Genomic DNA, 24,783 nt, shown 5'->3' on the forward strand with positions numbered 1-24,783 from the left:
GAAAAATCAGTCGCTACCATTTTTATATAAAAATCCCAATATGTAACTGTATAAATGTAAAAGATACAAAATTGTGACAAATATACTTGTGATCTATGTTATTATACCCTTCAGAAACTGCATGATGCTTTTAGTTAGCCAAAACGGCCGCAACCCTGTTTCTAAAATGAGATTTGTGAACCTTACAGTCTGTTTGGTTGGTCCGTTGTCAAGTAAAACTCTTTAGTGACGTCCAGAAATTCGACATCATGTCGATCTTTATTTGAAATACTGTACTTTTGATTTCAAACCATTTGTATATTAGAACATTGTTTAACGCTATTTAGAATGTTTAATGCTCAATTCGATTTCATTCTGCAATAAAATGCAGTAATTTATAATGGCTATCGAATAATGTAGCAAAAGTTTTGTTCCTTGCAAATTCCTCACTCTTTATTGTTTGATGCGTTTAATTTAATTACAAGCACAAAACCGATTGTGACTCCGCTCGTCCTATAAATAGGCCTATATGTCTATGCCATTATATATTTATAGCCGTACGAAATATACTTTTGCATAACCGGTTCCTTGTTTAGTTTTTTTTTTCATCAAAACAAGAACTTATAGTTATGGATTACCTGGTTAGGTTTTCAAATATTTCTTTCAAGTTCAATTATGGATTAATTATTAAATCATTGCCATTCGTTGCAAATCAGGATTCATTGTAAATAAATTCATTAAAATTGGTGTAAATATATATAATTTAAGTAATTTTAATTCAAATAAATTTTGATTAATAATTAATTATTAATAATCAACTAATTTAAAATAATTAATAAAAATTTATGTAAATTTAAATCAATTCCAACTAATTTATATATAAATATAAAATTAAAATATTTGAAAATGAAGAAAAGTTCAGTTTGTTCCAATAAGTACTCTTCATACCTGTTTATGCAGCATCTTCGCTGTTAATACAAGGAACACCTCTTGGACCGTCTCTTTCTTTAATTTTTGAAAACTGATTTCAGCGTAACCAACTCTATATATACGATATAAAATAAAGTTTACACTGTTTGACATCAATTTAAAAGCAGTAAGTACACAAAAAATATAATTAAATTTCGGTAACTTAGGTTTCCAACATATTGTTTCGATAATTAATCGTATAATGTAATAACTAATAACTAGGGCAACCAGTTTTTTGACCTAAAAATGCTAAATTTTGACCTTAAAATTTGCAAATTTTGACCTCATTTTGATCTAAAAAGTTTAAATTTTGACCTTATTTTGACCTAAAACGTTTAAATTTTGACCTCCATTTGAAAAACGCTATACTGATAGTCTCTACACTGTCTACAGCAACTTTCTAATCTAAAGCTGCATTTAAAAATGACAAAATGCTTTTCTAGTGTTGACTTTTTTTTCGTTTCTGCGTATTAAGATTGACAACTTGCAGTTTCAAATGCAATGCCGTCACATCGTGACGTCACCAAACGCGCTGAAAAGCCTTCCCTCTCTTTGTGGCTTTGGTTCTAAGTAAAATTGGCGGCACTGGAATTGTTTGCGGTACAAGAAAAGAGAAAAACGGAAGAATACAATTACAAAATGGTTACAAAATTACAAGTTTAATAGATTTTGACCTAAAAAAAAGACCTAACGAAACAATTTGACCGTATTTTGACCTAACGTAACATTTTGACTTTATCTGACCTAATAACTTCTATACCACACGTCGTACAAAGCTGAAATTTGTTTTGTGCTTGTTTCATAGCATTCTGAGCAGGTAAAAAAAAATTGACCATATTGACTTTTGGTTGCCCTACTAATAACATGCTAGAAAATCACAAGATTTTCACGCCAAGCTGGTTTGAAATCTCCATTAATCGGTAGCTTTTTCTTATCGGCAAAGTTTTTTTTTATACCGATAAATCTGTATTGATCGATTTGGTTTGGCCGATAAGAAGGTTGAATAATTAATTAATTAGACAATTACTGAAATTGCTTTAACTTATATATGTTAAACAACAACAGCAATAATAACAATACAAAACTACTTTAGTTAGGATTTAATAATGTGGGTCCTCATTAATGGAATTTTCCGATTTTGCATTGTCTATTAATCGACATTTGTCCGATTTTTATCAGTATATCCATTTATGTAAAGTAAATTTTTTTTTCGTAAGGGTTGATTTAGAGATTTGCACAAATACATACACTTTTTTTGCAATGTTTTTTTTCTGCCAAGTGCTTATAATTTTTCAAGTGTCCTCATCAAATTTTTACGAATAAGTTTACTCCTCTCTTGGGCTATTATCCCGCATTGCGTGCACGAACGATTACTTAAACGTTGATTGTGTTCTTTGTGAATGATTTGTGTTTCTAGGTTGATTAGAGATTTGGGCGATATACAGTGCGGTTAACATTATCTCTACATCCTGGCCTTAAGATTTGATAAATATGTGCTTCCAATATTGAGTTGTTTTAACCGTTTTCAAAACAACCATGTTCGATAAGTAAATGAGAGAACTCGGCTAGGCAGTCCAGTCGTTATTCAAGGAAAGTACCTGGCAGTCTAGGCAACAACAAAACGTCCGTGACAAAGTAAATATTCGGGTTATCGTACACCAACCAGCACTGGCCAAGTAGCATATAACATGACGAGCTAAGGTGCAGTTGCCCAGACCACCACAACTGCATTAACGGACTAGGCGTGGCGTTGAACCTGCAATACAAGCAAAATCCTGCAACTAACTAATAATTAATTTATGAAGTATCACGTCACAGAAACAACTTTTTTATTTACGACGAGTATAAAAATCACAAATGGAAAATTTGCACAATGTTAAAATCGTGATGAGGGAACATTGTACACGGATAACAACGGCACCAGTTATGCAATACTAACATATATTTATGGGATTATTCAATGCTATACCGATATTTGTTTACAGTTAACCATGAGCAGTTACCATCAATACGACCAGCATGGATATATATATGTAAATTAGTAAATTCAAAACTGAAAAATCGTTGAAACAAGGACAGAAGCGATTACAGCATTTCTTGACGTAACAGACCAAATGAAATATGGAATATCACCCACTGTTAAAGGATAGGAGTGACGACTTTTAAAAGAATGAGATATTTTCATCTGCTTGAAATATGCAACGAACTCACTCGAGAAACGCAGAAATAACAAACAGTTTCACAGCAATACATTGAACAAAATGTCTTTTTATGTTTGAGACAGATATTTGGGCGCTTGAAGTTCGCTTGGTCCGTGAGCTAAAGTATAAATCGATCCTCTGGGACAATTTCCGTTGATCCAACTAAATTCCGCATAATGTTTCAATTAGTTTGATAACTTCAATTAAAACATAAGCATATACAGTTAACTTGTATCTATTTTAATTTTAAACCAAGCGGTAACTTACCCTTCACAAATTTGGGTTTTAAACTTGAACACTGTCGAATAATCTTTCCGTTTTTCAAACAGGTTATGGGCAAAGTTGCACTGTGGTCCATAAGAACATTTTCCTGTTATAAGTAAATCTTTGCAGAATTTTGTTTTGAATTTTACGCTAAGTTCATCTGCGCCTAAAAATGCAAAAAATGCATTGAAATGTGTTGCGATAGAACAAATGAATGACACCCATTATTTGTTAAGCTTCATTAAAGTAAATATTTACTCACAAAAATCGGCCCTACGCTCTGCTAGAATACAAAATTTAAGAACGTACAATGTGCAAATACACATTTGTATCTCAAATTGCAGTTTTCATTTGAAGTCAATTTTTTACAAAGACGATTCTTGTAGAAAGGAAAATTCTTTTCTTCTTTGTTGTGATAAAAAGTACATTCGTCCCCATAAGGACATTTGCCAAGTGCATACATATTAGTGCACGGTTTTGTTTTAAAACTAAGGACGCTTGCAGGAGGACGTCTTCTATTATTACCTAAACATGCACATTTTAACATCATTATAGATGAAGCAATAAATACCGGAAACATACCAACCTCAAAGTTATAAATTAGAGCTAGTTTGAAACAAATATTTTATCCAAAAAATATCACGGCCCACTACCAAAAAACTTACCATAGACGAAGTACCACTTCGAGCCAAAATTGCAGCTTCCAATTAAAATCCAACTTTTACTAAGACCTGTTGGTAATGCGAGATCAGTTTCGTGACATGAAAAAGTGTCGTCCCAATGATTAAAATTGTCTGACAGCATAAAAGACTTTTGTGCTGTGCGAGGTAAAAACTCGGGGACAGTATAGGATCTAAAGCACTGACGTAATTAATAATTATGTTTTTCCTCATGGATTAGGTTGCAGTTCGGTCCGAGTTCACATAGACCTTCGTCGTGATACCTGATGATTGAGTGATGAATATAAGCAAATTTACGTCGTTTCGTGATGTCGATTACCTCATTCATGACTTGTGCCTGATCTATTGTAACTCTAGTGACAGTTTTATGCAACTATGAAGTCATGGTCACTTACTTTGGACATAGTTTACTTTTTTGACTTTACAACCAGAGGAATATGTACGCGTCCTCTCAAACGACGTGACTGGAAAATCTATAACAAAAACGTCATTAAAATTGACCAGAACCTGCGACCAATTTTGTTAGACTTTGTCATTTAACAATCTATGCTAACACTCTAACGTAATAAGTGTGTTATATGACGTTTTAAAACAACTCTTTTGCGGTCTGTTATATTGCAATGTTTATATGAGCCAAGAGCTAGCAACTTTATTTTTGATTGAATAATAATTTGAGGAAAAACTTCAACGTTTCATCACACACATCATCAAATAATTTCTACATTTGTAGGTTGTTCTTGAAATTTACTGAGCTGCAATATCTATTAATACCTTGGTTCAAATCAATCCAGTTATTAAATCACATTGACAAACATGACGACTAATTTATTGAGGAAAACCACAACTTACCTTGAAATTCTGATCGACGACTTTCCATCTTTCTCCAGTAAAATTCAACAAGTGTATCACGAAAGTGGTTCTATAATTGTGTCTGAGGTCGAATCCAGTTTTCAGGGTATTTAAAGGAAAACTGTGTCTGATAAGAACGCGCTTCCTGGAGTTAGTAAATGTTATACTTTACACCTACTATCTATCTATGGCACTTCTAAATTTATCCTATCTTTTATGTAGCATCGGCGAAAGGTGAAAAATTGCACCTCAAATAAATTTTTATCCTCGTCTGTATTCTAAATCGTCCACTTGTGAGTTCGATGTTTACACTGATTAGCAACGAACAATGATTATATATTTTGAGTTACCGAACTAGATTACACGTTTTCATGTGACAAAAATTAATCTTAACATTTCAGTCTCATGAAACATCATAAATTTGAAACATCATACCTAGATATTAATTATTTAAACATAAAATTAATAAAAAAGGATTTTCGCAACTAACATAGAAGTAGAGCAATGGAATATTCTGCTGCGTTAAGTGTTTTATTCACTGATGTTTCATGCCAGTATACAGCTACACACGTATTTTAACACGCAATTTTTTACTTGATTGTAGCAAGATATTGGCCAATCTGTGTTTATATATGGTTTATCACTATCAATCGTTGAATGTTGTACTTTTGATGAAAATTTTGAAATAATGTTAAAGGATAATTTCAAAGATCAAAAATATTTGGCATAAATTTTATTTTACGGAGCAGTATAAAATTGTTTCTCACTTTTGGAGCGACTCTTCAAACTGGATGATTTGGAAATTTTGTGAAGATGAAACTGGATGCACAGATACATTTTAAATCCGATTCGCGACAAACAAGCATTTAGAGCAGTATATGTGCTGCTGACAAAGCATTAAGTTGAATACAGCGGCAGCATTTGTAAGAAAAGCGTTCACAAATTTATTGAACTCGTCCCAAGTTGAATATAATAGCCTACAGTACTGTAGATCAGTTTCATTTGTTCCTTATACACTTTGCTTTACAAAAGAATGGCTGCAATATTGTGCAGTTAAACTTATATATATTAAACTAAATTTATGTCTCTGTGTGTACGTTTTGGAAGAATTAAAAAGCATCTGACCGGTTAACTTTAATTCCGACATTGTTTCTTTTATAGCATTAAGCCACTTGATTGTAATAAAGTGTGACATTTATCCACGCTAACCAATATTTTCATGTTTAAATTCAGACGAAAACTTTTAAGTTTGTTTCAAACTATTGCAGTTGTCATAAATGATCAAACGATGTGAATTTCGATTCAACAAAAACCTTTTCTCATTTCAGGCGCAAACGAAGATGTAGCCTACGTCTAATTGATCAGTAAAATCCGGATGATTTGACAATATTTGTAATATCTAAATCGCTATCACGGACAAAGGTTAAGCTATCGACAGCACGCCTTGAAATTATCATTCAGCATAAGTGCTGCCAAGTAACGCAATGATGATTATGTATTTGCAAATCAAATATGGTTCATTCTTCGGGCAGTAGTTTGGTAAATTTTCGCCAGGCTTCGATAGTTGTACGAATTGAAATAAAGCATTTTCCAGCCTTGAAATAACACATTTTTGAAAGAAAAAAAGAATGTTTGCTTTTAAATCTTTCCCACATAGAACCCCACAAATATTTCAGAAATAGTCGGTTAGGTTTCTTGATAAAGGCAGCAGAAACTGAAATGTATTAAACCTGAACGTTGTATAGAATCTTGGAAATGATTAAACGTTTGATACAACGTAATAGTCACTTGATATTGTATTGCGAGTTAGTGTCAAGTAGAATGTTAAAGTATATTTAATCGAAATTAATTAATTAATCGACTCTTTCACGACATGTGTGACCTAGTTTATCCTCTGTTTGACTTAACACCGGCCATTATTCCAACACAAAGTTAATTGACCTGAGAATGTCTGCACGATCAGTCTTTGTGCCGAGATGTAGCTGCCAGTGTGTGGGGTCGAAAACTGTCAGGAAATGAACGTCATTTAGATTCAGCTTCCCACAAAAGACAAAACTGACCAGTATTTTATGATGAGTATTTTAGCTTTTCCAGTTTGGTGCAGAAACAATAGTAATAGAGCAGAGATGAAGTAAGATCTTGTAGCAATAAACCATTAAAAATGCTGAAAGTTATTTGTCATGCGCAGAAGAACATGACGGTGATGAAAGGTATTTTTAAAACAATTCTACATTTATGAATGACAAGTGAACGTTTCAATTTCAAATCAAGTCTCATTGTTGGTCAGTTGTGTTTTTACTGCAGCAAAAGTGGAAAAGGTTTGTGACGTAATAAAAAGTGTAAATTTAAATGATTTATTAAGCGCTGAATCATTAACTGACTTAACTCATTTTAACATGCTTTTTCTCTTAATTCGTTCTCTTAATCTGATTGTGACCCAACTGTGGTTTTAACTGAAACAATTATACGAAGTAAATGAAAGTTAAAAGTTTATTATAATCTTATATTTTGCTCGAGGGAAACTCATTAGAATGGAAGCGATTTATGACGTTTTTTCTTGCGGTTGTGCGTGACCAAATTGTTAATCTGACGCTGACCTGCTTATACGGACTCGATTGCTAATAAGCTTGTTCGCACCTTTGTTTTTTCACTGAAATAATCTGAGCACAAGCAGTGGAACTGTTGAGAAACATTACAGCTTGTTTCGTGCAATTTTTTGTTTCGGTTTCTCTGCTTCAAGAATTAATAAAAATTCAGGGATGGCTTGCAGTGGGAATCCTGTTGTTTCAGCTTTACCACCAAACTTGGTTTCGCACCGTCGTAACTTTGAAAGTTGACTGTTAAAGCTTAACTAACGCTCAGTTCGTCCAACTTATCCGGGCATACTGTCAATATGTTTTGTAGCTAGATTTTAAGTTTGGGCGTAGCCAGAATAAAGTGATATCAAAGATGGTGCTAGTTTAATCTTCCAATAAACAATATCGATTTGGTGTAAAAGAACAGACTGAGTGGTCTAACTTGTTCATTTTGTGTCACTTTTGAACAGCAAATTTTTTATGCTGGCCCTGAATTTCTTCCGATCGCTTAGAAACTTAGACTGCTAAACTACTACTACTACTACTAAACTTAGACTTACTTAGAAAACACTTAGAAAGATGAAGTTGTTGGACTTATGAATCAATGCATTAATATATTTATTTACCATCTCATAGCACACCTGGTGAAGCAAGCTAATGCTTGTGTCGACTAAATAAACGTTGATGTAAATCAACTTTGCAATTTGACAAAATTGAGTTTATGGAATTAATTTATGAAAAAAAATGTTTTAGTTAAGTTAAAGTTACATTAAAAATTTGTAAATAAAAAAAAAATTACTTTTTTACAGACTTTATATACATTTCACATAATGAATAGTAAAAATCCATTAACTCTGTATGACTAGGGAAGAAAATTAATTATTGCAATTCGTTTATATGAAAGTGTATTGCGAAAGAAAAGTATTTCCTCTGTCAACAAATTCTTTTATGAGTTCTTCACCAGCAAACATTTGCCCGAACCAGTTATAACAGATCTGGTAAAGGTCTTTATACTGGTCGTACATGGACGTAATGACATTCCAGATACGCCATGCTGTTGTTTAAAAGAATGTAAGACAAACAGAAACGGAAAAGACACCACGCAAGCATCGAGCTATTTAAAGATCTGTAAAAGGACAACCTGTAACATGAAATTTCAGAAGTGGTCATAAGAAATATTGAGAACTTGCATCCATATTTTAATGCTCACATGGACTGGAAGAAAGTTTTCACCTTTGTCCATCATAGAAGATTCGCCTATCACTTTCGGCTTTTTATACACACCAAGAGAATTGGTGTACAAATATGTTTTCGAAGGCTTTCTGGTTTCAAACAACATTTGGAAAGATAACATTTGGTCGATGCGAGTTAAGCGCCGTTCCGGCGAAAAAGAATATTTACCACCACGTCACTTCCGGTCATGGTATATATTTCCAAGACTAAAAAACATAATAAAGGAAAGAAGAGAGAGGTTAGATTTGGACTTAGAGCGGCACCATGCAAGCGCGTTGAGTACAGCACAAACTTTAAATATTCTGTTGGACACACTTTGTGGTTTTTCTCCCGAATATGCAAAATCACAGGATTCTCAAACTGGTAAATTAATTTTATATTTTCTGGCTTTAAAATATATTTGAAATGCGAACTTTATCTCTGATATTCCGAAAAAATCAAAATTATTTTTCAGCTAACTTTTCAACCACTGCCCCATCCATACATCTGGAAATGTGTTCGTGGGAGCCATGCAATTATATTTTTTTTTAGTTTTACAACAATCTATTCTATAAGGTTTGGTTTTACGTACAGTTAACACCATTTCTATCAGGTAATTTTCATTTACAAATTTTTTAGGAAGTTTCTTTTTAGCATCTATATTCTAAAGTGCAAGTAGAAATAACACAATATAATGAAATGGTCAATATGTTAAAAATCAAGTTTATTTTTATTGCTTTCTTTGGTAACATTAATTTGATGACATTTTTTATAAACAGTTTCGATCATTTCTGTGATGTGATAGAAACAATTCTACAACGCTTATCTTTTCCCACTAATGTTCTTCAACTTCTTATCAATGTATCTAACCCAAGGGAAATTTTCGAACGAAAAGATTTATTGCTTCAGCTATCTCGATTGAAAAAGATTTCTCTTGAGATTTCGTACTGGTAGAAAGTAAAGTTTTCAATTTTCGAGGTAAGTATATACAACTTTCACGTTTTATATATTTTTACAATGAAAGTAGCCTATAAGTTGTAATATCAATGCAGCCAAGTTCACATCACCCTGATCTATGTGGATGTATTTAGACCGCCATCCTATGGAATGATTTATTCTTCAAATGGCCGCACTTACAATCCATCGAGCTGAGCGGGGTACAAATGAGTTTTGAACAAACTTAACGCTGACAGTTGCTCCGCAAACAATCTTGTTCGTTTCCCAAAGTCGTTGCTTTCACTGGAATTAGCTGATGGAAGTGTCACAGCAGATTTCCTTGATTGGTTGTCCACTTGCTGCCAAGAAATCTGTCAATCAAACCCAACCAAAATATTTTTGAGAGAACTGACGCTTTCTTACGAAACTTGCCTTGCTAATGACTTGAACGTGTGGTAAGTTTCCTTTCTTTATTGGACAAATCGTTGATGAACTTGCACAAGGTCACCCTCAACCATTGCGGTCTAACTGACGACCAATCACGGCATTTGACCGATTTGGTCAAATCGAAAAAATAGTGTAACCCACTTAGGTCGTTTATTATCAACCAGCGTAAATGACTTGTAACAACATTTATTATTTGCATTGATGTAGCTTTGTTTGTTTTTTAGGAAATGTGTTAAAAGAGATAATTGAGCCTTCTGGGACAGTGATTAATTCCAAAGCTTTTACCCTTGGTGATAAGACTCTGGATGCATTAGAACTGTGGACTGCTGAGTATCAAGAGTCTGATGCAATATTAATGGACAGTAAAAGTCTCCAGATCTCCAATCTATTTGTGCAAGAGAGCGATGTCAATTAGATATAGTTGGAGAACTTAATGGAAGTGGTCGAGTAATCCTATCTGAAGAAGGTATTAACTTAGCACATGACCATATATGCATGCACGTTTTTGCACTGCTTGATTGATGATAACTTTCAGATCCGTTCCGTTCCCGGCAGTTTTGTGTCAGATAACGGGGATTCCTGTTGTTCGGGGTTCGTATTAACGAGGTCTCACTGTAGTTGATATTTTAGCGGTGTTTTCTTAATTGAGCCAATGAGTAAAAATTTTGACTTGTCTCCAAAAATAAGTTTAGCATGAAGTCAATCTTTCAGAAAATGCATGTTAGCTAAACAATACCCTTAAAGTGGGCTGTGAGTTGCCCACCTCTGGTGTAAATAGGTTAATACATCAGAATTTGAAAACAGACCAATTGTGACCCAATTTTGTTTCAGTGAACACAGTCGTCACTGGTTCTTCAAAGCAAAAATGTTTGTGGATGGAATAGAAAAGCCAAAATCGTTGTTTGAAATGGTTTCAGACACACTTGAAAACAGCAACAGGAACAACGTTATTGCTTTCAGTGATAATGGCAGTGCTATACGTGGACAAAAAGTGGAAGATATAAACATTTTACATCCTGGACAGGCATCAGAAGCTTGTTTATTAACTAAACGTAAGTATGCAAACATTTTCAAGTTATACAGATATTTTATGCTTAAATATTATTTTCATAAGTTTATGTTATTGATAAACAAGTCAAACAAATGCTGTCTACTGTATAAACAGTTGTGTATATTTTGTGTGTACACTGAATTATTATGTTTTTCAGACATTTAACCTTAACTGCTGAAACTCATAATTTTCCCACTGGTGTAGCTCCTTTTCCTGGGCAGCTACAGGTACCGGGGGCAGACAGAGAGATCAACATGCTATTGGAAGGGGAGCCGCAATAGTGGCAGGAACAGCAGGATATTGTGTTGGTAACCTTAACCTTAACCTTCCTTTTTATAAATTACCTTGGGAGGACAATGGAGAGTGGCCGCTCACTCAAAATTTAGCATCTGCTTCAAAAATCATCATTGATGCAAGCAATGGTGCCAGTGACAGCCAGTGCCAATGATGTTGATTGTGATGAAAGCAAGCCTGCTAAACTGTGCAAATATGATGAAAGCAAAAGGCATCCAGTAGACCTTGACCTACATTTGGTACTGGGAAAGATGCCACAAAAAATGTATCATCTAATTTCAATTAAACAGACATTAACAGAATGGAGGTACTAAGCATGTTCTACAGCTGATTAATATAACCTCTAATCATGGTTTGTAGTGTAAGGACTTTTTTGTGTCGCTAATCTATCTATCTTTCATCCTGCAGTGCTATTAATTTCGATTGCCCTTCTTCGGAAGTCGTTCATAATTATAAACCAGAATGAATTAACTCTCTCAAATGATACAGGGATGCTGTTGCTTCTTTGAAATATGAACATGATTGCAATTCAATGCCGACTGGCATTTGCTGGCGCATTGTCAAGTTCTTGTGTGTGTTGCCGTTGCTATTCTGCGTCTCGCTCCCAACTACTTCCAAGTACATCAGTACTAAAAATTGTGATTGATCGTTTTGTTGATTTTGACGTATGACGTATTATTACATAACAAACCAAGCTTTGAAATTTAGTGTACTTGGTGACCAAAGTGGAAATTGCGTTTTGTGAGGCTTCTATTCGAAGGCGGCTTCTATTTTTATTACATGAAGTACCGGTAGTGTTGATTAGGTGACAATAAAATTCTGCGCTTACTTTTGACAAAAAGGTTTTATTTTATTACTATCCGATCACTACTGTAATGTGACAACTGCTGTTTTTTGCATGTGCAAGCTCTCAATGACAGCCTTTATGTTACACTGAAACGATTTCATCATTGTATTCTGTGGCTTCTATGCGAGGGCGGCTTCTATTGTTTAGTTTTAATCAAATCGTGCGGTTTCTATTTAAGAAAATACGGTAGTGGAAATTGCTTCCTCCAAGAAAGACTTAAGACAACTTTTCTGTAACAATCAATCACCACGGCTGTGTTGGCAACTGATGCACTCGACATAATGAGTGAACATAAAAATATTATTTCGCGCACTTGACCCACCTTCACCTTTCATGGTTTGCTTTTAAACGTTCCTTGTGTCATTCAAACCTTGCTTTAGGTTTCACGAACTGGGCGTGAGGATTGTCCTTAAAACTAGTGACGGAGCGAAAATCGACTTCGGCATCACAGCGGAACCAAATACATCACTGCAAGCAAGTTGCAACCGGGAACTGAACTCGCCGCTTTCACGGCAAGGTTCGAGACCAAAGTGGAAATTGCAATCTTCTGCCTTCGCAGTAAGATTTGGGATATAACTGGGCGGACCAAGACAAAATCGTACCAACACAATAGATTTTGAAACTCTGGCTTGGCCAAACAGGTCTGTGGAGTGGTGACAGGAGTTCACTCTCTGCAAGACCTAACTATTGTCAAATGGCTTTCTCGGCACGATTTGGAGCGAGCCAATAACTTTGCCAACAAGGCTTAACTGAAAGAGGAACCAAGAGTCGATTGCCGCCACGGCAGGATTTAAAACCGAGCAATGCAACAGCAGCGGAACTGGAAAAAAACAGGAATTCTCGTCAAAAGAAAATACTGTTAACCTCGAACAAGGCAAACAGCTGTATAATGCACTCTGTAGGACGCAAACGAATTTGCAAGGGTTGTAAACATGTAAGAACCGCCCGCGGCTAGCGTGAGTCTCTTTCAGGTGGTAAATACGATTTCAAACACTAAAGCACAAGTCCAACACAAAACAACGATTGCAATCGGTGGCTACACCACAACCGGTAATGCGCCAACTGATATGAAGTCAGCGACAACGAAACGATGCTGAGCAATTAAGATTGTCACGATTGAACGAAAAGCGTTTCTCACGCGACGTCCTTAAAGGTGATTAGGCCACAGATTCATAACAACCTATTAAACAGCGGGTCTAGCTTATGGCTACAATTCTACATTACATTGCAATTATAATGTTAAAAACAAACAACAGAATATTCAATAAATTTATAGCAGCTCTAACTGCACTAGCTTTGTGTTGTTCGCTTTAACGATTATAATTAAGGACTTGCAGCTCATCTCTGTACAATCGCTGTAAGTTTAGTGACCTGACCTACTTCACTTGCTTCATCCAGCTTGTATTGATCGTGACGAACAAAAGATCTTGTCGCTAGCAGCAGCTGTTTTTATCAATCATTGCAAACAGCTGTCACTTGGACAAGGCCGCACACTTTCAAGATTTTCGTTTCAGTTAGCAGATTATGATAAACTCGGCATATATTGAACGTAAAATCTTGACAATCTGCTCTTATGAAGAAGTTTAATGCGACTTCAAACTCGAACTTAATGCGATTCGTTCAACTATTTCTGCATCACGCCCTTTAGAAAGAATTATTGTGACGTTTCTGCCGGCTGACTTTATGTCGAAGCAATCGTTCTAAAATTAACAAGACGTTGTATTGCTTAAAATAACTTTAAAGTAAATCAAACTTTGCACCACGACCGCGCTTCTTATGAAAAACAAACCTCATTTTATTTCCTCTGCTCTCTCACACGTGCGAATGTCCTTTGACGTAAATGTTTGAATTGGAACCAAAATTGTGGGCGACCCAATCAAGACAATATTTAGAGCGAGAGTCGTGGCCACAAAACCAAAGCGATCGATGAATGGCGGCCACAGAACACAAAGAAAAGTTCGATAATTTCATAATAATAAAAATTAACGATTAAAAAACACATTTTAACTGTCGCTTACCAGGTGAGGGAACGCCTGAAAGAAGCAAAATGGCGAAAATTCTAACCTTGGAGGGCGATTTTATTTTTTAAGAGTTTTCTGTTTCCATTGTCTTCCAAGTTGTGATTTTATGATTATGATTCTGTTACTTGGCAAAATGGCGGAAATCCTAATCTAGCTTGCAAAACCTTGTTTGCTCCGACTCTGCTCTAATCTAATCTAAATTTCTTTTTGTCAAAAATGCTGGTTCGTTTTTGATGGTTCTTCAAGAATTTTCAGTCGGTCCCAGTACTCAGTACTTTCCACGTGATTATTTCAACATTTTAACAAGTATTCATATGTTTTCAAAATACATGTTAATTAATCCTTAAAGCCAAATTTAGTATCCGTTGATCTTCATTAATATAGAAATGTCAAATAAAATTGCAAGCGGTTAATGTTACATATGTTTTGACCTTTAGTCACCTTTACCGGGGGCATAATAGCGAACAAACATTGCATTTGCAGCAGCATCTTTTACACAAAAAGTACCGAACACCGACAAAACACCGAACTACTTTTTAAAAATAGCATCGAATACCGGAACCTTCGGTACATTTTTTGCCAAGAAGCTACGCGAGCAAGCGAAGCAGCGAAATGGCAAATAAATATATTAATACATTGATTTATAATTCTAACAACTTCATCTTGATCGTGCTCTTCCCAATTTACAGGCTGCGCGAGGGAAGATGCGGTGTTTCCAGCTTTCGATTTCTCGTGCTCAAACGAGCGACATCAACCCATTGTTAATTGAGGACGTATTTATAGGTCGGCCTCGGATTAACCTAAAAAGAGAACAAAAGAATTTGGTCAGCCACAAAGACAAGAAAAACGATGAATTGACGTTTAATTGGTTCACGCAGCCAACTCATTATTTCACGTCATTAGCGTCGGATTGAGTTTTTAGTTTCGATTCTCGACTCTCTCTCTTGACATGTGTGACCTAGTTTATCCTCTGTTTGACTTAACACCGGCCATTATTCCAACACAAAGTTAATTGACCTGAGAATGTCTGCACGATCAGTCTTTGTGCCAAGATGTTGCTGCCAGTGTGTGGGGTCGAAAACTGTCAGGAAATGAACGTCATTTGGAGATTCCACTTCCCACGAAACTGACCAGTATTTTATGATGAGTATTTTAGCCTTTTCAGTTTGGTGCAGAAACAATAGTAATAGAGCAGAGATGCAGTAAGATCTTGTAGCAATAAACGATTGAAAATGCTTTTATTTGTCATGCGCAGAAGAACATGACGGTGATGAAAGGTATTTTTAAAACAATTCTACATTTATGAATGACAAGTGAACGTTTCAATTTCAAATCAAGTCTCATTGTTGGTCAGTTGTGTTTTTGCTGCAGTAAAAGTGTAAAAGGTTTGTGACGTAATAAAAAGTGTAAATTTAAATGATTTATTAAGCGCTGAATCATTAAATTTTAATATGCTTCCATTTACCGATTCATTGACGCATTGAGTTGTCTTCCATATTTTCCTTTTCTTAATCTGATTGACCCAACTGTGGTTTTAACTGAAACAATTATACGAAGTAAATGAAAGTTAAAAGTTTATTATAATCTTATATTTTGCTCGAGGGAAACTCATTAGAATGGAAGCGATTTATGACGTTTTTTCTTGCCGTTGTGCGTGACCAAATTGTTAATCTGACGCTGACCTGCTTATACGGACTCGATTGCTAATAAGCTTGTTCGCACCTTTGTTTTTTCACTGAAATAATCTGAGCACAAGCAGTGGAACTGTTGAGAAACATTACAGCTTGTTTCGTGCAATTTTTTGTTTCGGTTTCTCTGCTTCAAGAATTAATAAAAATTCAGGGATGGCTTGCAGTGGGAATCCTGTTGTTTCAGCTTTACCACCAAACTTGGTTTCGCACCGTCGTAACTTTGAAAGTTGACTGTTAAAGCTTAACTAACGCTCAGTTCGTCCAACTTATCCGGGCATACTATCAATATGTTTTGTAGCTAAATTTTAAGTTTGGGCGTAGCCAGAATAAAGTGATATCAAAGATGGTGCTAGTTTAATCTTCCAATAAACAATATCGATTTGGTGTAAAAGAACAGACTGAGTGGTCTAACTTGTTCATTTTGTGTCACTTTTGAAGAGCAAATTTTTTATGCTGGCCCTGAATTTCTTCCGATCGCTTAGAAACTTAGACTGCTAAACTACTACTACTACTACTAAACTTAGACTTACTTAGAAAACACTTAGAAAGATGAAGTTGTTGGACTTATGAATCAATGCATTAATATATTTATTTACCATCTCATAGCACACCTGGTGAAGCAAGCTAATGCTTGTGTCGACTAAAATCAACTTTGCAATTTGACAAATTTGAGTTTATGGAAGCAATTTATGAAAAAAAATGTTTTAGTTAAGTTAAAGTTACATTAAAAATTTGTAAATAAAAAAAAATTACTTTTTTACAGACTTTATATACATTTCACATAATGAATAGTAAAAATCCATTAACTCTGTATGACTAGGGAAGAAAATTAATTATTGCAATTCGTTTATATGAAAGTGTATTGCGAAAGAAAAGTATTTCCTCTGTCAACAAATTCTTTTATGAGTTCTTCACCAGCAAACATTTGCCCGAACCAGTTATAACAGATCTGGTAAAGGTCTTTATACTGGTCGTACATGGACGTATTGACATTCCAGATACGCCATGCTGTTGTTTAAAAGAATGTAAGACAAACAGAAACGGAAAAGACACCACGCAAGCATCGAGCTATTTAAAGATCTGTAAAAGGACAACCTGTAACATGAAATTTCAGAAGTGGTCATAAGAAATATTGAGAACTTGCATCCATATTTTAATGCTCACATGGACTGGAAGAAAGTTTTCACCTTTGTCCATCATAGAAGATTCGCCTATCACTTTCGGCTTTTTATACACACCAAGAGAATTGGTGTACAAATATGTTTTCGAAGGCTTTCTGGTTTCAAACAACATTTGGAAAGATAACATTCGGTCGATGCGAGTTAAGCGCCGTTCCGGCGAAAAAGAATATTTACCACCACGTCACTTCCGGTCATGGTATATATTTCCAAGACTAAAAAACATAATAAAGGAAAGAAGAGAGAGGTTAGATTTGGACTTAGAGCGGCACCATGCAAGCGCGTTGAGTACAGCACAAACTTTAAATATTCTGTTGGACACACTTTGTGGTTTTTCTCCCGAATATGCAAAATCACAGGATTCTCAAACTGGTAAATTAATTTTATATTTTCTGGCTTTAAAATATATTTGAAATGCGAACTTTATCTCTGATATTCCGAAAAAATCAAAATTATTTTTCAGCTAACTTTTCAACCACTGCCCCATCCATACATCTGGAAATGTGTTCGTGGGAGCCATGCAATTATATTTTTTTTTAGTTTTACAACAATCTATTCTATAAGGTTTGGTTTTACGTACAGCTAACATCATTTCTATCAGGTAATTTTCATTTACCAATTTTTTAGGAAGTTTCTTTTTAGCATCTATATTCTAAAGTGCAAGTAGAAATAACACAATATAATGAAATGGTCAATATGTTAAAAATCAAGTTTATTTTTATTGCTTTCTTTGGTAACATTAATTTGATGACATTTTTTTATAAACAGTTTCGATCATTTCTGTGATGTGATAGAAACAATTCTACAACGCTTATCTTTTCCCACTAATGTTCTTCAACTTCTTATCAATGTATCTAACCCAAGGGAAATTTTCGAACGAAAAGATTTATTGCTTCAGCTATCTCGATTGAAAAAGATTTCTCTTGAGATTTCGTACTGGTAGAAAGTAAAGTTTTCAATTTTCGAGGTAAGTATATACAACTTTCACGTTTTATATATTTTTACAATGAAAGTAGCCTATAAGTTGTAATATCAATGCAGCCAAGTTCACATCACCCTGATCTATGTGGATGTATTTAGACCGCCATCCTATGGAATGATTTATTCTTCAAATGGCCGCACTTACAATCCATCGAGCTGAGCGGGGTACAAATGAGTTTTGAACAAACTTAACGCTGACAGTTGCTCCGCAAACAATCTTGTTCGTTTCCCAAAGTCGTTGCTTTCACTGGAATTAGCTGATGGAAGTGTCACAGCAGATTTCCTTGATTGGTTGTCCACTTGCTGCCAAGAAATCTGTCAATCAAACCCAACCAAAATATTTTTGAGAGAACTGACGCTTTCTTACGAAACTTGCCTTGCTAATGACTTGAACGTGTGGTAAGTTTCCTTTCCTTATTGGACAAATCGTTGATGAACTTGCACAAGGTCACCCTCAACCATTGCGGTCTAACTGACGACCAATCACGGCATTTGACCGATTTGGTCAAATCGAAAAAATAGTGTAACCCACTTAGGTCGTTTATTATCAACCAGCGTAAATGACTTGTAACAACATTTATTATTTGCATTGATGTAGCTTTGTTTGTTTTTTAGGAAATGTGTTAAAAGAGATAATTGAGCCTTCTGGGACAGTGATTCATTCCAAAGCTTTTACCCTTGGTGATAAGACTCTGGATGCATTTGAACTGTGGACTGCTGAGTATCAAGAGTCTGATGCAATATTAATGGACAGTAAAAGTCTCCAGATCTCCAATCTATTTGTGCAAGAGAGCGATGTCAATTAGATATAGTTGGAGAACTTAATGGAAGTGGTCGAGTAATCCTATCTGAAGAAGGTATTAACTTAGCACATGACCATATATGCATGCACGTTTTTGCACTGCTTGATTGATGATAACTTTCAGATCCGTTCCGTTCCCGGCAGTTTTGTGTCAGATAACGGGGATTCCTGTTGTTCGGGGTTCGTATTAACGAGGTCTCACTCTAGTTGATATTTTAGCGGTGTTTTCTTAATTGAGCCAATGAGTAAAAATTTTGACTTGTCTCCAAAAATAAGTTTAGCATGAAGTCAATCTTTCAGAAAATGCATGTTAGCTAAACAATACCCTAAAGTGGGCTGTGAGTTGCCCACCTCTGGTGTAAATAGGTTAATACATCAGAATTTGAAAACAGACCAATTGTGACCCAATTTTGTTTCAGTGATCACAGTCGGCGCTGGTTCTTCAAAGCAAAAATGTTTGTGGATGGAATAGAAAAGCCAAAATCGTTGTTTGAAATGGTTTCAGACACACTTGAAAACAGCAACAGGAACAACGTTATTGCTTTCAGTGATAATGGCAGTGCTATACGTGGAGAAAAAGTGGAAGATATAAATATTTTACATCCTGGACAGGCATCAGAAGCTTGTTTATTAACTAAACGTAAGTATGCAAACATTTTCAAGTTATACAGATATTTTATGCTTAAATATTATTTTCATAAGTTTATGTTATTGATAAACAAGTCAAACAAATGCTGTCTACTGTATAAACAGTTGTGTATATTTTGTGTGTACACTGAATTATTATGTTTTTCAGACATTTAACCTTAACTGCTGAAACTCATAATTTTCCCACTGGTGTAGCTCCTTTTCCTGGGCAGCTACAGGTACCGGGGGCAGACAGAGAGATCAACATGCTATTGGAAGGGGAGCCGCAATAGTGGCAGGAACAGCAGGATATCGTGTTGGTAACCTTAACCTTCCTTTTTATAAATTACCTTGGGAGGACAATGGAGAGTGGCCGCTCACTCAAAATTTAGCATCTGCTTCAAAAATCATCATTGATGCAAGCAATGGTGCCAGTGACAGCCAGTGCCAATGATGTTGATTGTGATGAAAGCAAGCCTGCTAAACTGTGCAAATATGATGAAAGCAAAAGGCATCCAGTAGACCTTGACCTACATTTGGTACTGGGAAAGATGCCACAAAAAATGTATCATCTAATTTCAATTAAACAGACATTAACAGAATGGAGGTACTAAGCATGTTCTACAGCTGATTAATATAACCTCTAATCATGGTTTGTAGTGTAAGGACTTTTTTGTGTCGCTAATCTATCTATCTTTCATCCTGCAGTGCTATTAATTTCGATTGCCCTTCTTCGGAAGTCGTTCATAATTATAAACCAGAATGAATTAACTCTCTCAAATGATACAGGGATGCTGTTGCTTCTTTGAAATATGAACATGATTGCAATTCAATGCCGACTGGAATTTGCTGGCGCATTGTCAAGTTCTTGTGTGTGTTGCCGTTGCTATTCTGCGTCTCGCTCCCAACTACTTCCAAGTACATCAGTACTAAAAATTGTGATTGATCGTTTTGTTGATTTTGACGTATGACGTATTATTACATAACAAACCAAGCTTTGAAATTTAGTGTACTTGGTGACCAAAGTGGAAATTGCGTTTTGTGAGGCTTCTATTCGAAGGCGGCTTCTATTTTTATTACATGAAGTACCGGTAGTGTTGATTAGGTGACAATAAAATTCTGCGCTTACTTTTGACAAAAAGGTTTTATTTTATTACTATCCGATCACTACTGTAATGTGACAACTGCTGTTTTTTGCATGTGCAAGCTCTCAATGACAGCCTTTATGTTACACTGAAACGATTTCATCATTGTATTATGTGGCTTCTATGCGAGGGCGGCTTCTATTGTTTAGTTTTAATCAAATCGTGCGGTTTCTATTTAAGAAAATACGGTACTGGAAATTGCTTCCTCCAAGAAAGACTTAAGACAACTTTTCTGTAACAATCAATCACCACGGCTGTGTTGGCAACTGATGCACTCGACATAATGAGTGAACATAAAAATATTATTTCGCGCACTTGACCCACCTTCACCTTTCATGGTTTGCTTTTAAACGTTCCTTGTGTCATTCAAACCTTGCTTTAGGTTTCACGAACTGGGCGTGAGGATTGTCCTTAAAACTAGTGACGGAGCGAAAATCGACTTCGGCATCACAGCGGAACCAAATACATCACTGCAAGCAAGATGCAACCGGGAACTGAACTCGCCGCTTTCACGGCAAGGTTCGAGACCAAAGTGGAAATTGCAATCTTCTGCCTTCGCAGTAAGATTTGGGATATAGCTGGGCGGACCAAGACAAAATCGTACCAACACAATAGATTTTGAAACTCTGGCTTGGCCAAACAGGTCTGTGGAGTGGTGACAGGAGTTCACTCTCTGCAAGACCTAACTATTGTCAAATGGCTCTCTCGGCACGATTTGGAGCGAGCCAATAACTTTGCCAACAAGGCTTAACTGAAAGAGGAACCAAGAGTCGATTGCCGCCACGGCAGGATTTAAAACCGAGCAATGCAACAGCAGCGGAACTGGAAAAAAACAGGAATTCTCGTCAAAAGAAAATACTGTTAACCTCGAACAAGGCAAACAACCGTATAATGCACTCTGTAGGACGCAAACGAATTTGCAAGGGTTGTAAACATGTAAGAACCGCCCGCGGCTAGCGTGAGTCTCTTTCAGGTGGTAAATACGATTTCAAACACTAAAGCACAAGTCCAACACAAAACAACGATTGCAATCGGTGGCTACACCACAACCGGTAATGCGCCAACTGATATGAAGTCAGCGACAACGAAACGATGCTGAGCAATTAAGATTGTCACGATTGAACGAAAAGCGTTTCTCACGCTACGTCCTTAAAGGTGATTAGGCCACAGATTCATAACAACCTATTAAACAGCGGGTCTAGCTTATGGCTACAATTCTACATTACATTGCAATTATAATGTTAAAAACAAACAACAGAATATTCAATAAATTTATAGCAGCTCTAACTGCACTAGCTTTCTGTTGTTCGCTTTAACGATTATAATTAAGGACTTGCAGCTCATCTCTGTACAATCGCTGTAAGTTTAGTGACCTGACCTACTTCACTTGCTTCATCCAGCTTGTATTGATCGTGACGAACAAAAGATCTTGTCGCAAGCAGCAGCTGTTTTTATCAATCATTGCAAACAGCTGTCACGTGGACAAGGCCGCACACTTTCAAGATTTTCGCTTCAGTTAGCAGATTATGATAAACTCGGCATATATTGAACGTAAAATCTTGACAATCTGCTCTTATGAAGAAGTTTAATGCGACTTCAAACTCGAACTTAATGCGATTCGTTCGACTATTTCTGCATCACGCCCTTTAGAAAGAATTATTGTGACGTTTCTGCCGGCTGACTTTATATCGAAGCAATCGTTCTAAAATTAACAAGACGTTGTATTGCTTAAAATAACTTTAAAGTAAATCAAACTTTGCACCACGACCGCGCTTCTTATGAAAAACAAACCTCATTTTATTTCCTCTGCTCTCTCACACGTGCGAATGTCCTTTGACGTAAATGTTTGAATTGGAACCAAAATTGTGGGCGACCCAATCAAGACAATATTTAGAGCGAGAGTCGTGGCCACAAAACCAAAGCGATCGATGAATGGCGGCCACAGAACACAAAGAAAAGTTCGATAATTTCATAATAATAAAAATTAACGATTAAAAAACACATTTTAACTGTCGCTTACCAGGTGAGGGAACGCCTGAAAGAAGCAAAATGGCGGAAATTCTAACCTTGGAGGGCGATTTTATTTTTTAAGAGTTTTCTGTTTCCATTGTCTTCCAAGTTGTGATTTTATGATTATGTTTCTGTTACTTGGCAAAATGGCGGAAATCCTAATCTAGCTTGCAAAACCTTGTTTGCTCCGACTCTGCTCTAATCTAATCTAAATTTCTTTTTGTCAAAAATGCTGGTTCGTTTTTGATGGTTCTTCAAGAATTTTCAGTCGGTCCCAGTACTCAGTACTTTCCACGTGATTATTTCAACATTTTAACAAGTATTCATATGTTTTCAAAATACATGTTAATTAATCCTTAAAGCCAAATTTAGTATCTGTTGATCTTCATTAATATAGAAATGTCAAATAAAATTACAAGCGGTTAATGTTACATATGTTTTGACCTTTAGTCACCTTTACCGGGGGCATAATAGCGAACAAACATTGCATTTGCAGCAGCATCTTTTACACAAAAAGTACCGAACACCGACAAAACACCGAACTACTTTTTAAAAATAGCATCGAATACCGGAACCTTCGGTACATTTTTTGCCAAGAAGCTACGCGAGCAAGCGAAGCAGCGAAATGGCAAATAAATATATTAATACATTGATTTATAATTCTAACAACTTCATCTTGATCGTGCTCTTTCCAATTTACAGGCTGCGCGAGGGAAGATGCGGTGTTTCCAGCTTTCGATTTCTCGTGCTCAAACGAGCGACATCAACCCATTGTTAATTGAGGACGTATTTACAGGTCGGCCTCGGATTAACCTAAAAAGAGAACAAAAGAATTTGGTCAGCCACAAAGACAAGAAAAACGATGAATTGACGTTTAATTGGTTCACGCAGCCAACTCATTATTTCACGTCATTAGCGTCGGATTGAGTTTTTAGTTTCGATTCTCGACTCTCTCTCTTGACATGTGTGACCTAGTTTATCCTCTGTTTGACTTAACACCGGCCATTATTCCAACACAAAGTTAATTGACCTGAGAATGTCTGCACGATCAGTCTTTGTGCCAAGATGTTGCTGCCAGTGTGTGGGGTCGAAAACTGTCAGGAAATGAACGTCATTTGGAGATTCCACTTCCCACGAAACTGACCAGTATTTTATGATGAGTATTTTAGCCTTTTCAGTTTGGTGCAGAAACAATAGTAATAGAGCAGAGATGCAGTAAGATCTTGTAGCAATAAACGATTGAAAATGCTTTTATTTGTCATGCGCAGAAGAACATGACGGTGATGAAAGGTATTTTTAAAACAATTCTACATTTATGAATGACAAGTGAACGTTTCAATTTCAAGTCAAGTCTCATTGTTGGTCAGTTGTGTTTTTGCTGCAGTAAAAGTGTAAAAGGTTTGTGACGTAATAAAAAGTGTAAATTTAAATGATTTATTAAGCGCTGAATCATTAAATTTTAATATGCTTCCATTTACCGATTCATTGACGCATTGAGTTGTCTTCCATATTTTCCTTTTCTTAATCTGATTGACCCAACTGTGGTTTTAACTGAAACAATTATACGAAGTAAATGAAAGTTAAAAGTTTATTATAATCTTATATTTTGCTCGAGGGAAACTCATTAGAATGGAAGCGATTTATGACGTTTTTTCTTGCCGTTGTGCGTGACCAAATTGTTAATCTGACGCTGACCTGCTTATACGGACTCGATTGCTAATAAGCTTGTTCGCACCTTTGTTTTTTCACTGAAATAATCTGAGCACAAGCAGTGGAACTGTTGAGAAACATTACAGCTTGTTTCGTGCAATTTTTTGTTTCGGTTTCTCTGCTTCAAGAATTAATAAAAATTCAGGGATGGCTTGCAGTGGGAATCCTGTTGTTTCAGCTTTACCACCAAACTTGGTTTCGCACCGTCGTAACTTTGAAAGTTGACTGTTAAAGCTTAACTAACGCTCAGTTCGTCCAACTTATCCGGGCATACTATCAATATGTTTTGTAGCTAGATTTTAAGTTTGGGCGT

At 35.8% G+C, this 24,783-nt stretch overlaps 3 protein-coding genes across 20 annotated transcripts; 2 read left to right on the plus strand and 1 right to left on the minus strand.

Annotated features, from left to right (window-relative positions):
• Window positions 1–2,760: 2,760 nt before the first annotated feature.
• LOC143465745 (uncharacterized) lies at window positions 2,761–5,072 on the minus strand. Its single transcript, XM_076964209.1, has 6 exons — window positions 4,943–5,072; window positions 4,489–4,566; window positions 4,079–4,356; window positions 3,723–3,938; window positions 3,417–3,579; window positions 2,761–3,311 (listed from the first exon to the last, which is right to left on the minus strand). Exons 3-6 carry the CDS (start codon window positions 4,215–4,217, stop codon window positions 3,218–3,220), a joined length of 612 nt encoding a protein of 203 aa, XP_076820324.1. The 5' UTR covers window positions 4,218–4,356; window positions 4,489–4,566; window positions 4,943–5,072; the 3' UTR covers window positions 2,761–3,217.
• Window positions 5,073–8,331: 3,259 nt separating this feature from the next.
• On the plus strand, window positions 8,332–15,407 carry LOC143468838 (uncharacterized). 8 transcript variants are annotated; one of them, XM_076966301.1, is made up of 9 exons: window positions 8,332–9,114; window positions 9,206–9,343; window positions 9,510–9,708; window positions 9,822–10,121; window positions 10,338–10,579; window positions 10,945–11,165; window positions 11,322–11,765; window positions 11,948–12,076; window positions 15,016–15,407. In XM_076966301.1, the coding sequence occupies exons 7-9, from the start codon at window positions 11,575–11,577 to the stop codon at window positions 15,089–15,091; spliced, it is 396 nt and encodes a 131-aa protein (XP_076822416.1). In that variant the 5' UTR covers window positions 8,332–9,114; window positions 9,206–9,343; window positions 9,510–9,708; window positions 9,822–10,121; window positions 10,338–10,579; window positions 10,945–11,165; window positions 11,322–11,574; the 3' UTR covers window positions 15,092–15,407. The 8 variants fall into 8 exon arrangements, 1 of the variants encoding a protein (XP_076822416.1); XR_013119025.1 differs by having other exon boundaries at window positions 11,322–12,076; XR_013119028.1 differs by lacking the exon at window positions 15,016–15,407 and adding an exon at window positions 10,649–10,704 and having other exon boundaries at window positions 11,322–12,286.
• Window positions 15,408–16,784: 1,377 nt separating this feature from the next.
• LOC143470582 (phosphoribosylformylglycinamidine synthase-like) lies at window positions 16,785–24,709 on the plus strand. 11 transcript variants are annotated; one of them, XM_076968867.1, is made up of 9 exons: window positions 16,785–17,567; window positions 17,659–17,796; window positions 17,964–18,162; window positions 18,276–18,575; window positions 18,792–19,033; window positions 19,398–19,618; window positions 19,775–20,212; window positions 20,314–20,523; window positions 23,463–24,709. In XM_076968867.1, the coding sequence occupies exons 8-9, from the start codon at window positions 20,418–20,420 to the stop codon at window positions 23,540–23,542; spliced, it is 186 nt and encodes a 61-aa protein (XP_076824982.1). In that variant the 5' UTR covers window positions 16,785–17,567; window positions 17,659–17,796; window positions 17,964–18,162; window positions 18,276–18,575; window positions 18,792–19,033; window positions 19,398–19,618; window positions 19,775–20,212; window positions 20,314–20,417; the 3' UTR covers window positions 23,543–24,709. The 11 variants fall into 9 exon arrangements, 5 of the variants coding, with proteins under 5 accessions (XP_076824982.1, XP_076824947.1, XP_076824965.1 ...); XM_076968832.1 differs by having other exon boundaries at window positions 20,395–20,523; window positions 23,463–24,691; XR_013119384.1 differs by lacking the exon at window positions 23,463–24,709 and adding an exon at window positions 19,103–19,158 and having other exon boundaries at window positions 19,484–19,618; window positions 19,775–20,733.
• The last annotated feature ends 74 nt before the right edge of the window (window positions 24,710–24,783 follow it).

Source organism: Clavelina lepadiformis, chromosome 1 (assembly GCF_947623445.1).
Source record: "Clavelina lepadiformis chromosome 1, kaClaLepa1.1, whole genome shotgun sequence".
Lineage (NCBI taxonomy): Eukaryota > Metazoa > Chordata > Ascidiacea > Aplousobranchia > Clavelinidae > Clavelina > Clavelina lepadiformis.

Coding starts and splice junctions, on each gene's coding strand:
- LOC143465745 (XM_076964209.1), bottom strand. CDS start 4,217: ATGCTGTCAGACAATTTTAATCATTGGGACGACACTTTTTCATGTCAC. Junction 3,580..3,722: donor CAAATGTGTATTTGCACATT/GTACGTTCTTAA, acceptor TTGCATTTTTAG/GCGCAGATGAACTTAGCGTA. Junction 3,312..3,416: donor AAAACCCAAATTTGTGAAGG/GTAAGTTACCGC, acceptor TGCGGAATTTAG/TTGGATCAACGGAAATTGTC.
- LOC143468838 (XM_076966301.1), top strand. CDS start 11,575: ATGCAAGCAATGGTGCCAGTGACAGCCAGTGCCAATGATGTTGATTGT. Junction 11,766..11,947: donor CAGACATTAACAGAATGGAG/GTACTAAGCATG, acceptor CAAATGATACAG/GGATGCTGTTGCTTCTTTGA. Junction 12,077..15,015: donor TCGCTCCCAACTACTTCCAA/GTACATCAGTAC, acceptor CCCAATTTACAG/GCTGCGCGAGGGAAGATGCG.
- LOC143470582 (XM_076968832.1), top strand. CDS start 20,022: ATGCAAGCAATGGTGCCAGTGACAGCCAGTGCCAATGATGTTGATTGT. Junction 20,213..20,394: donor CAGACATTAACAGAATGGAG/GTACTAAGCATG, acceptor CAAATGATACAG/GGATGCTGTTGCTTCTTTGA. Junction 20,524..23,462: donor TCGCTCCCAACTACTTCCAA/GTACATCAGTAC, acceptor TCCAATTTACAG/GCTGCGCGAGGGAAGATGCG.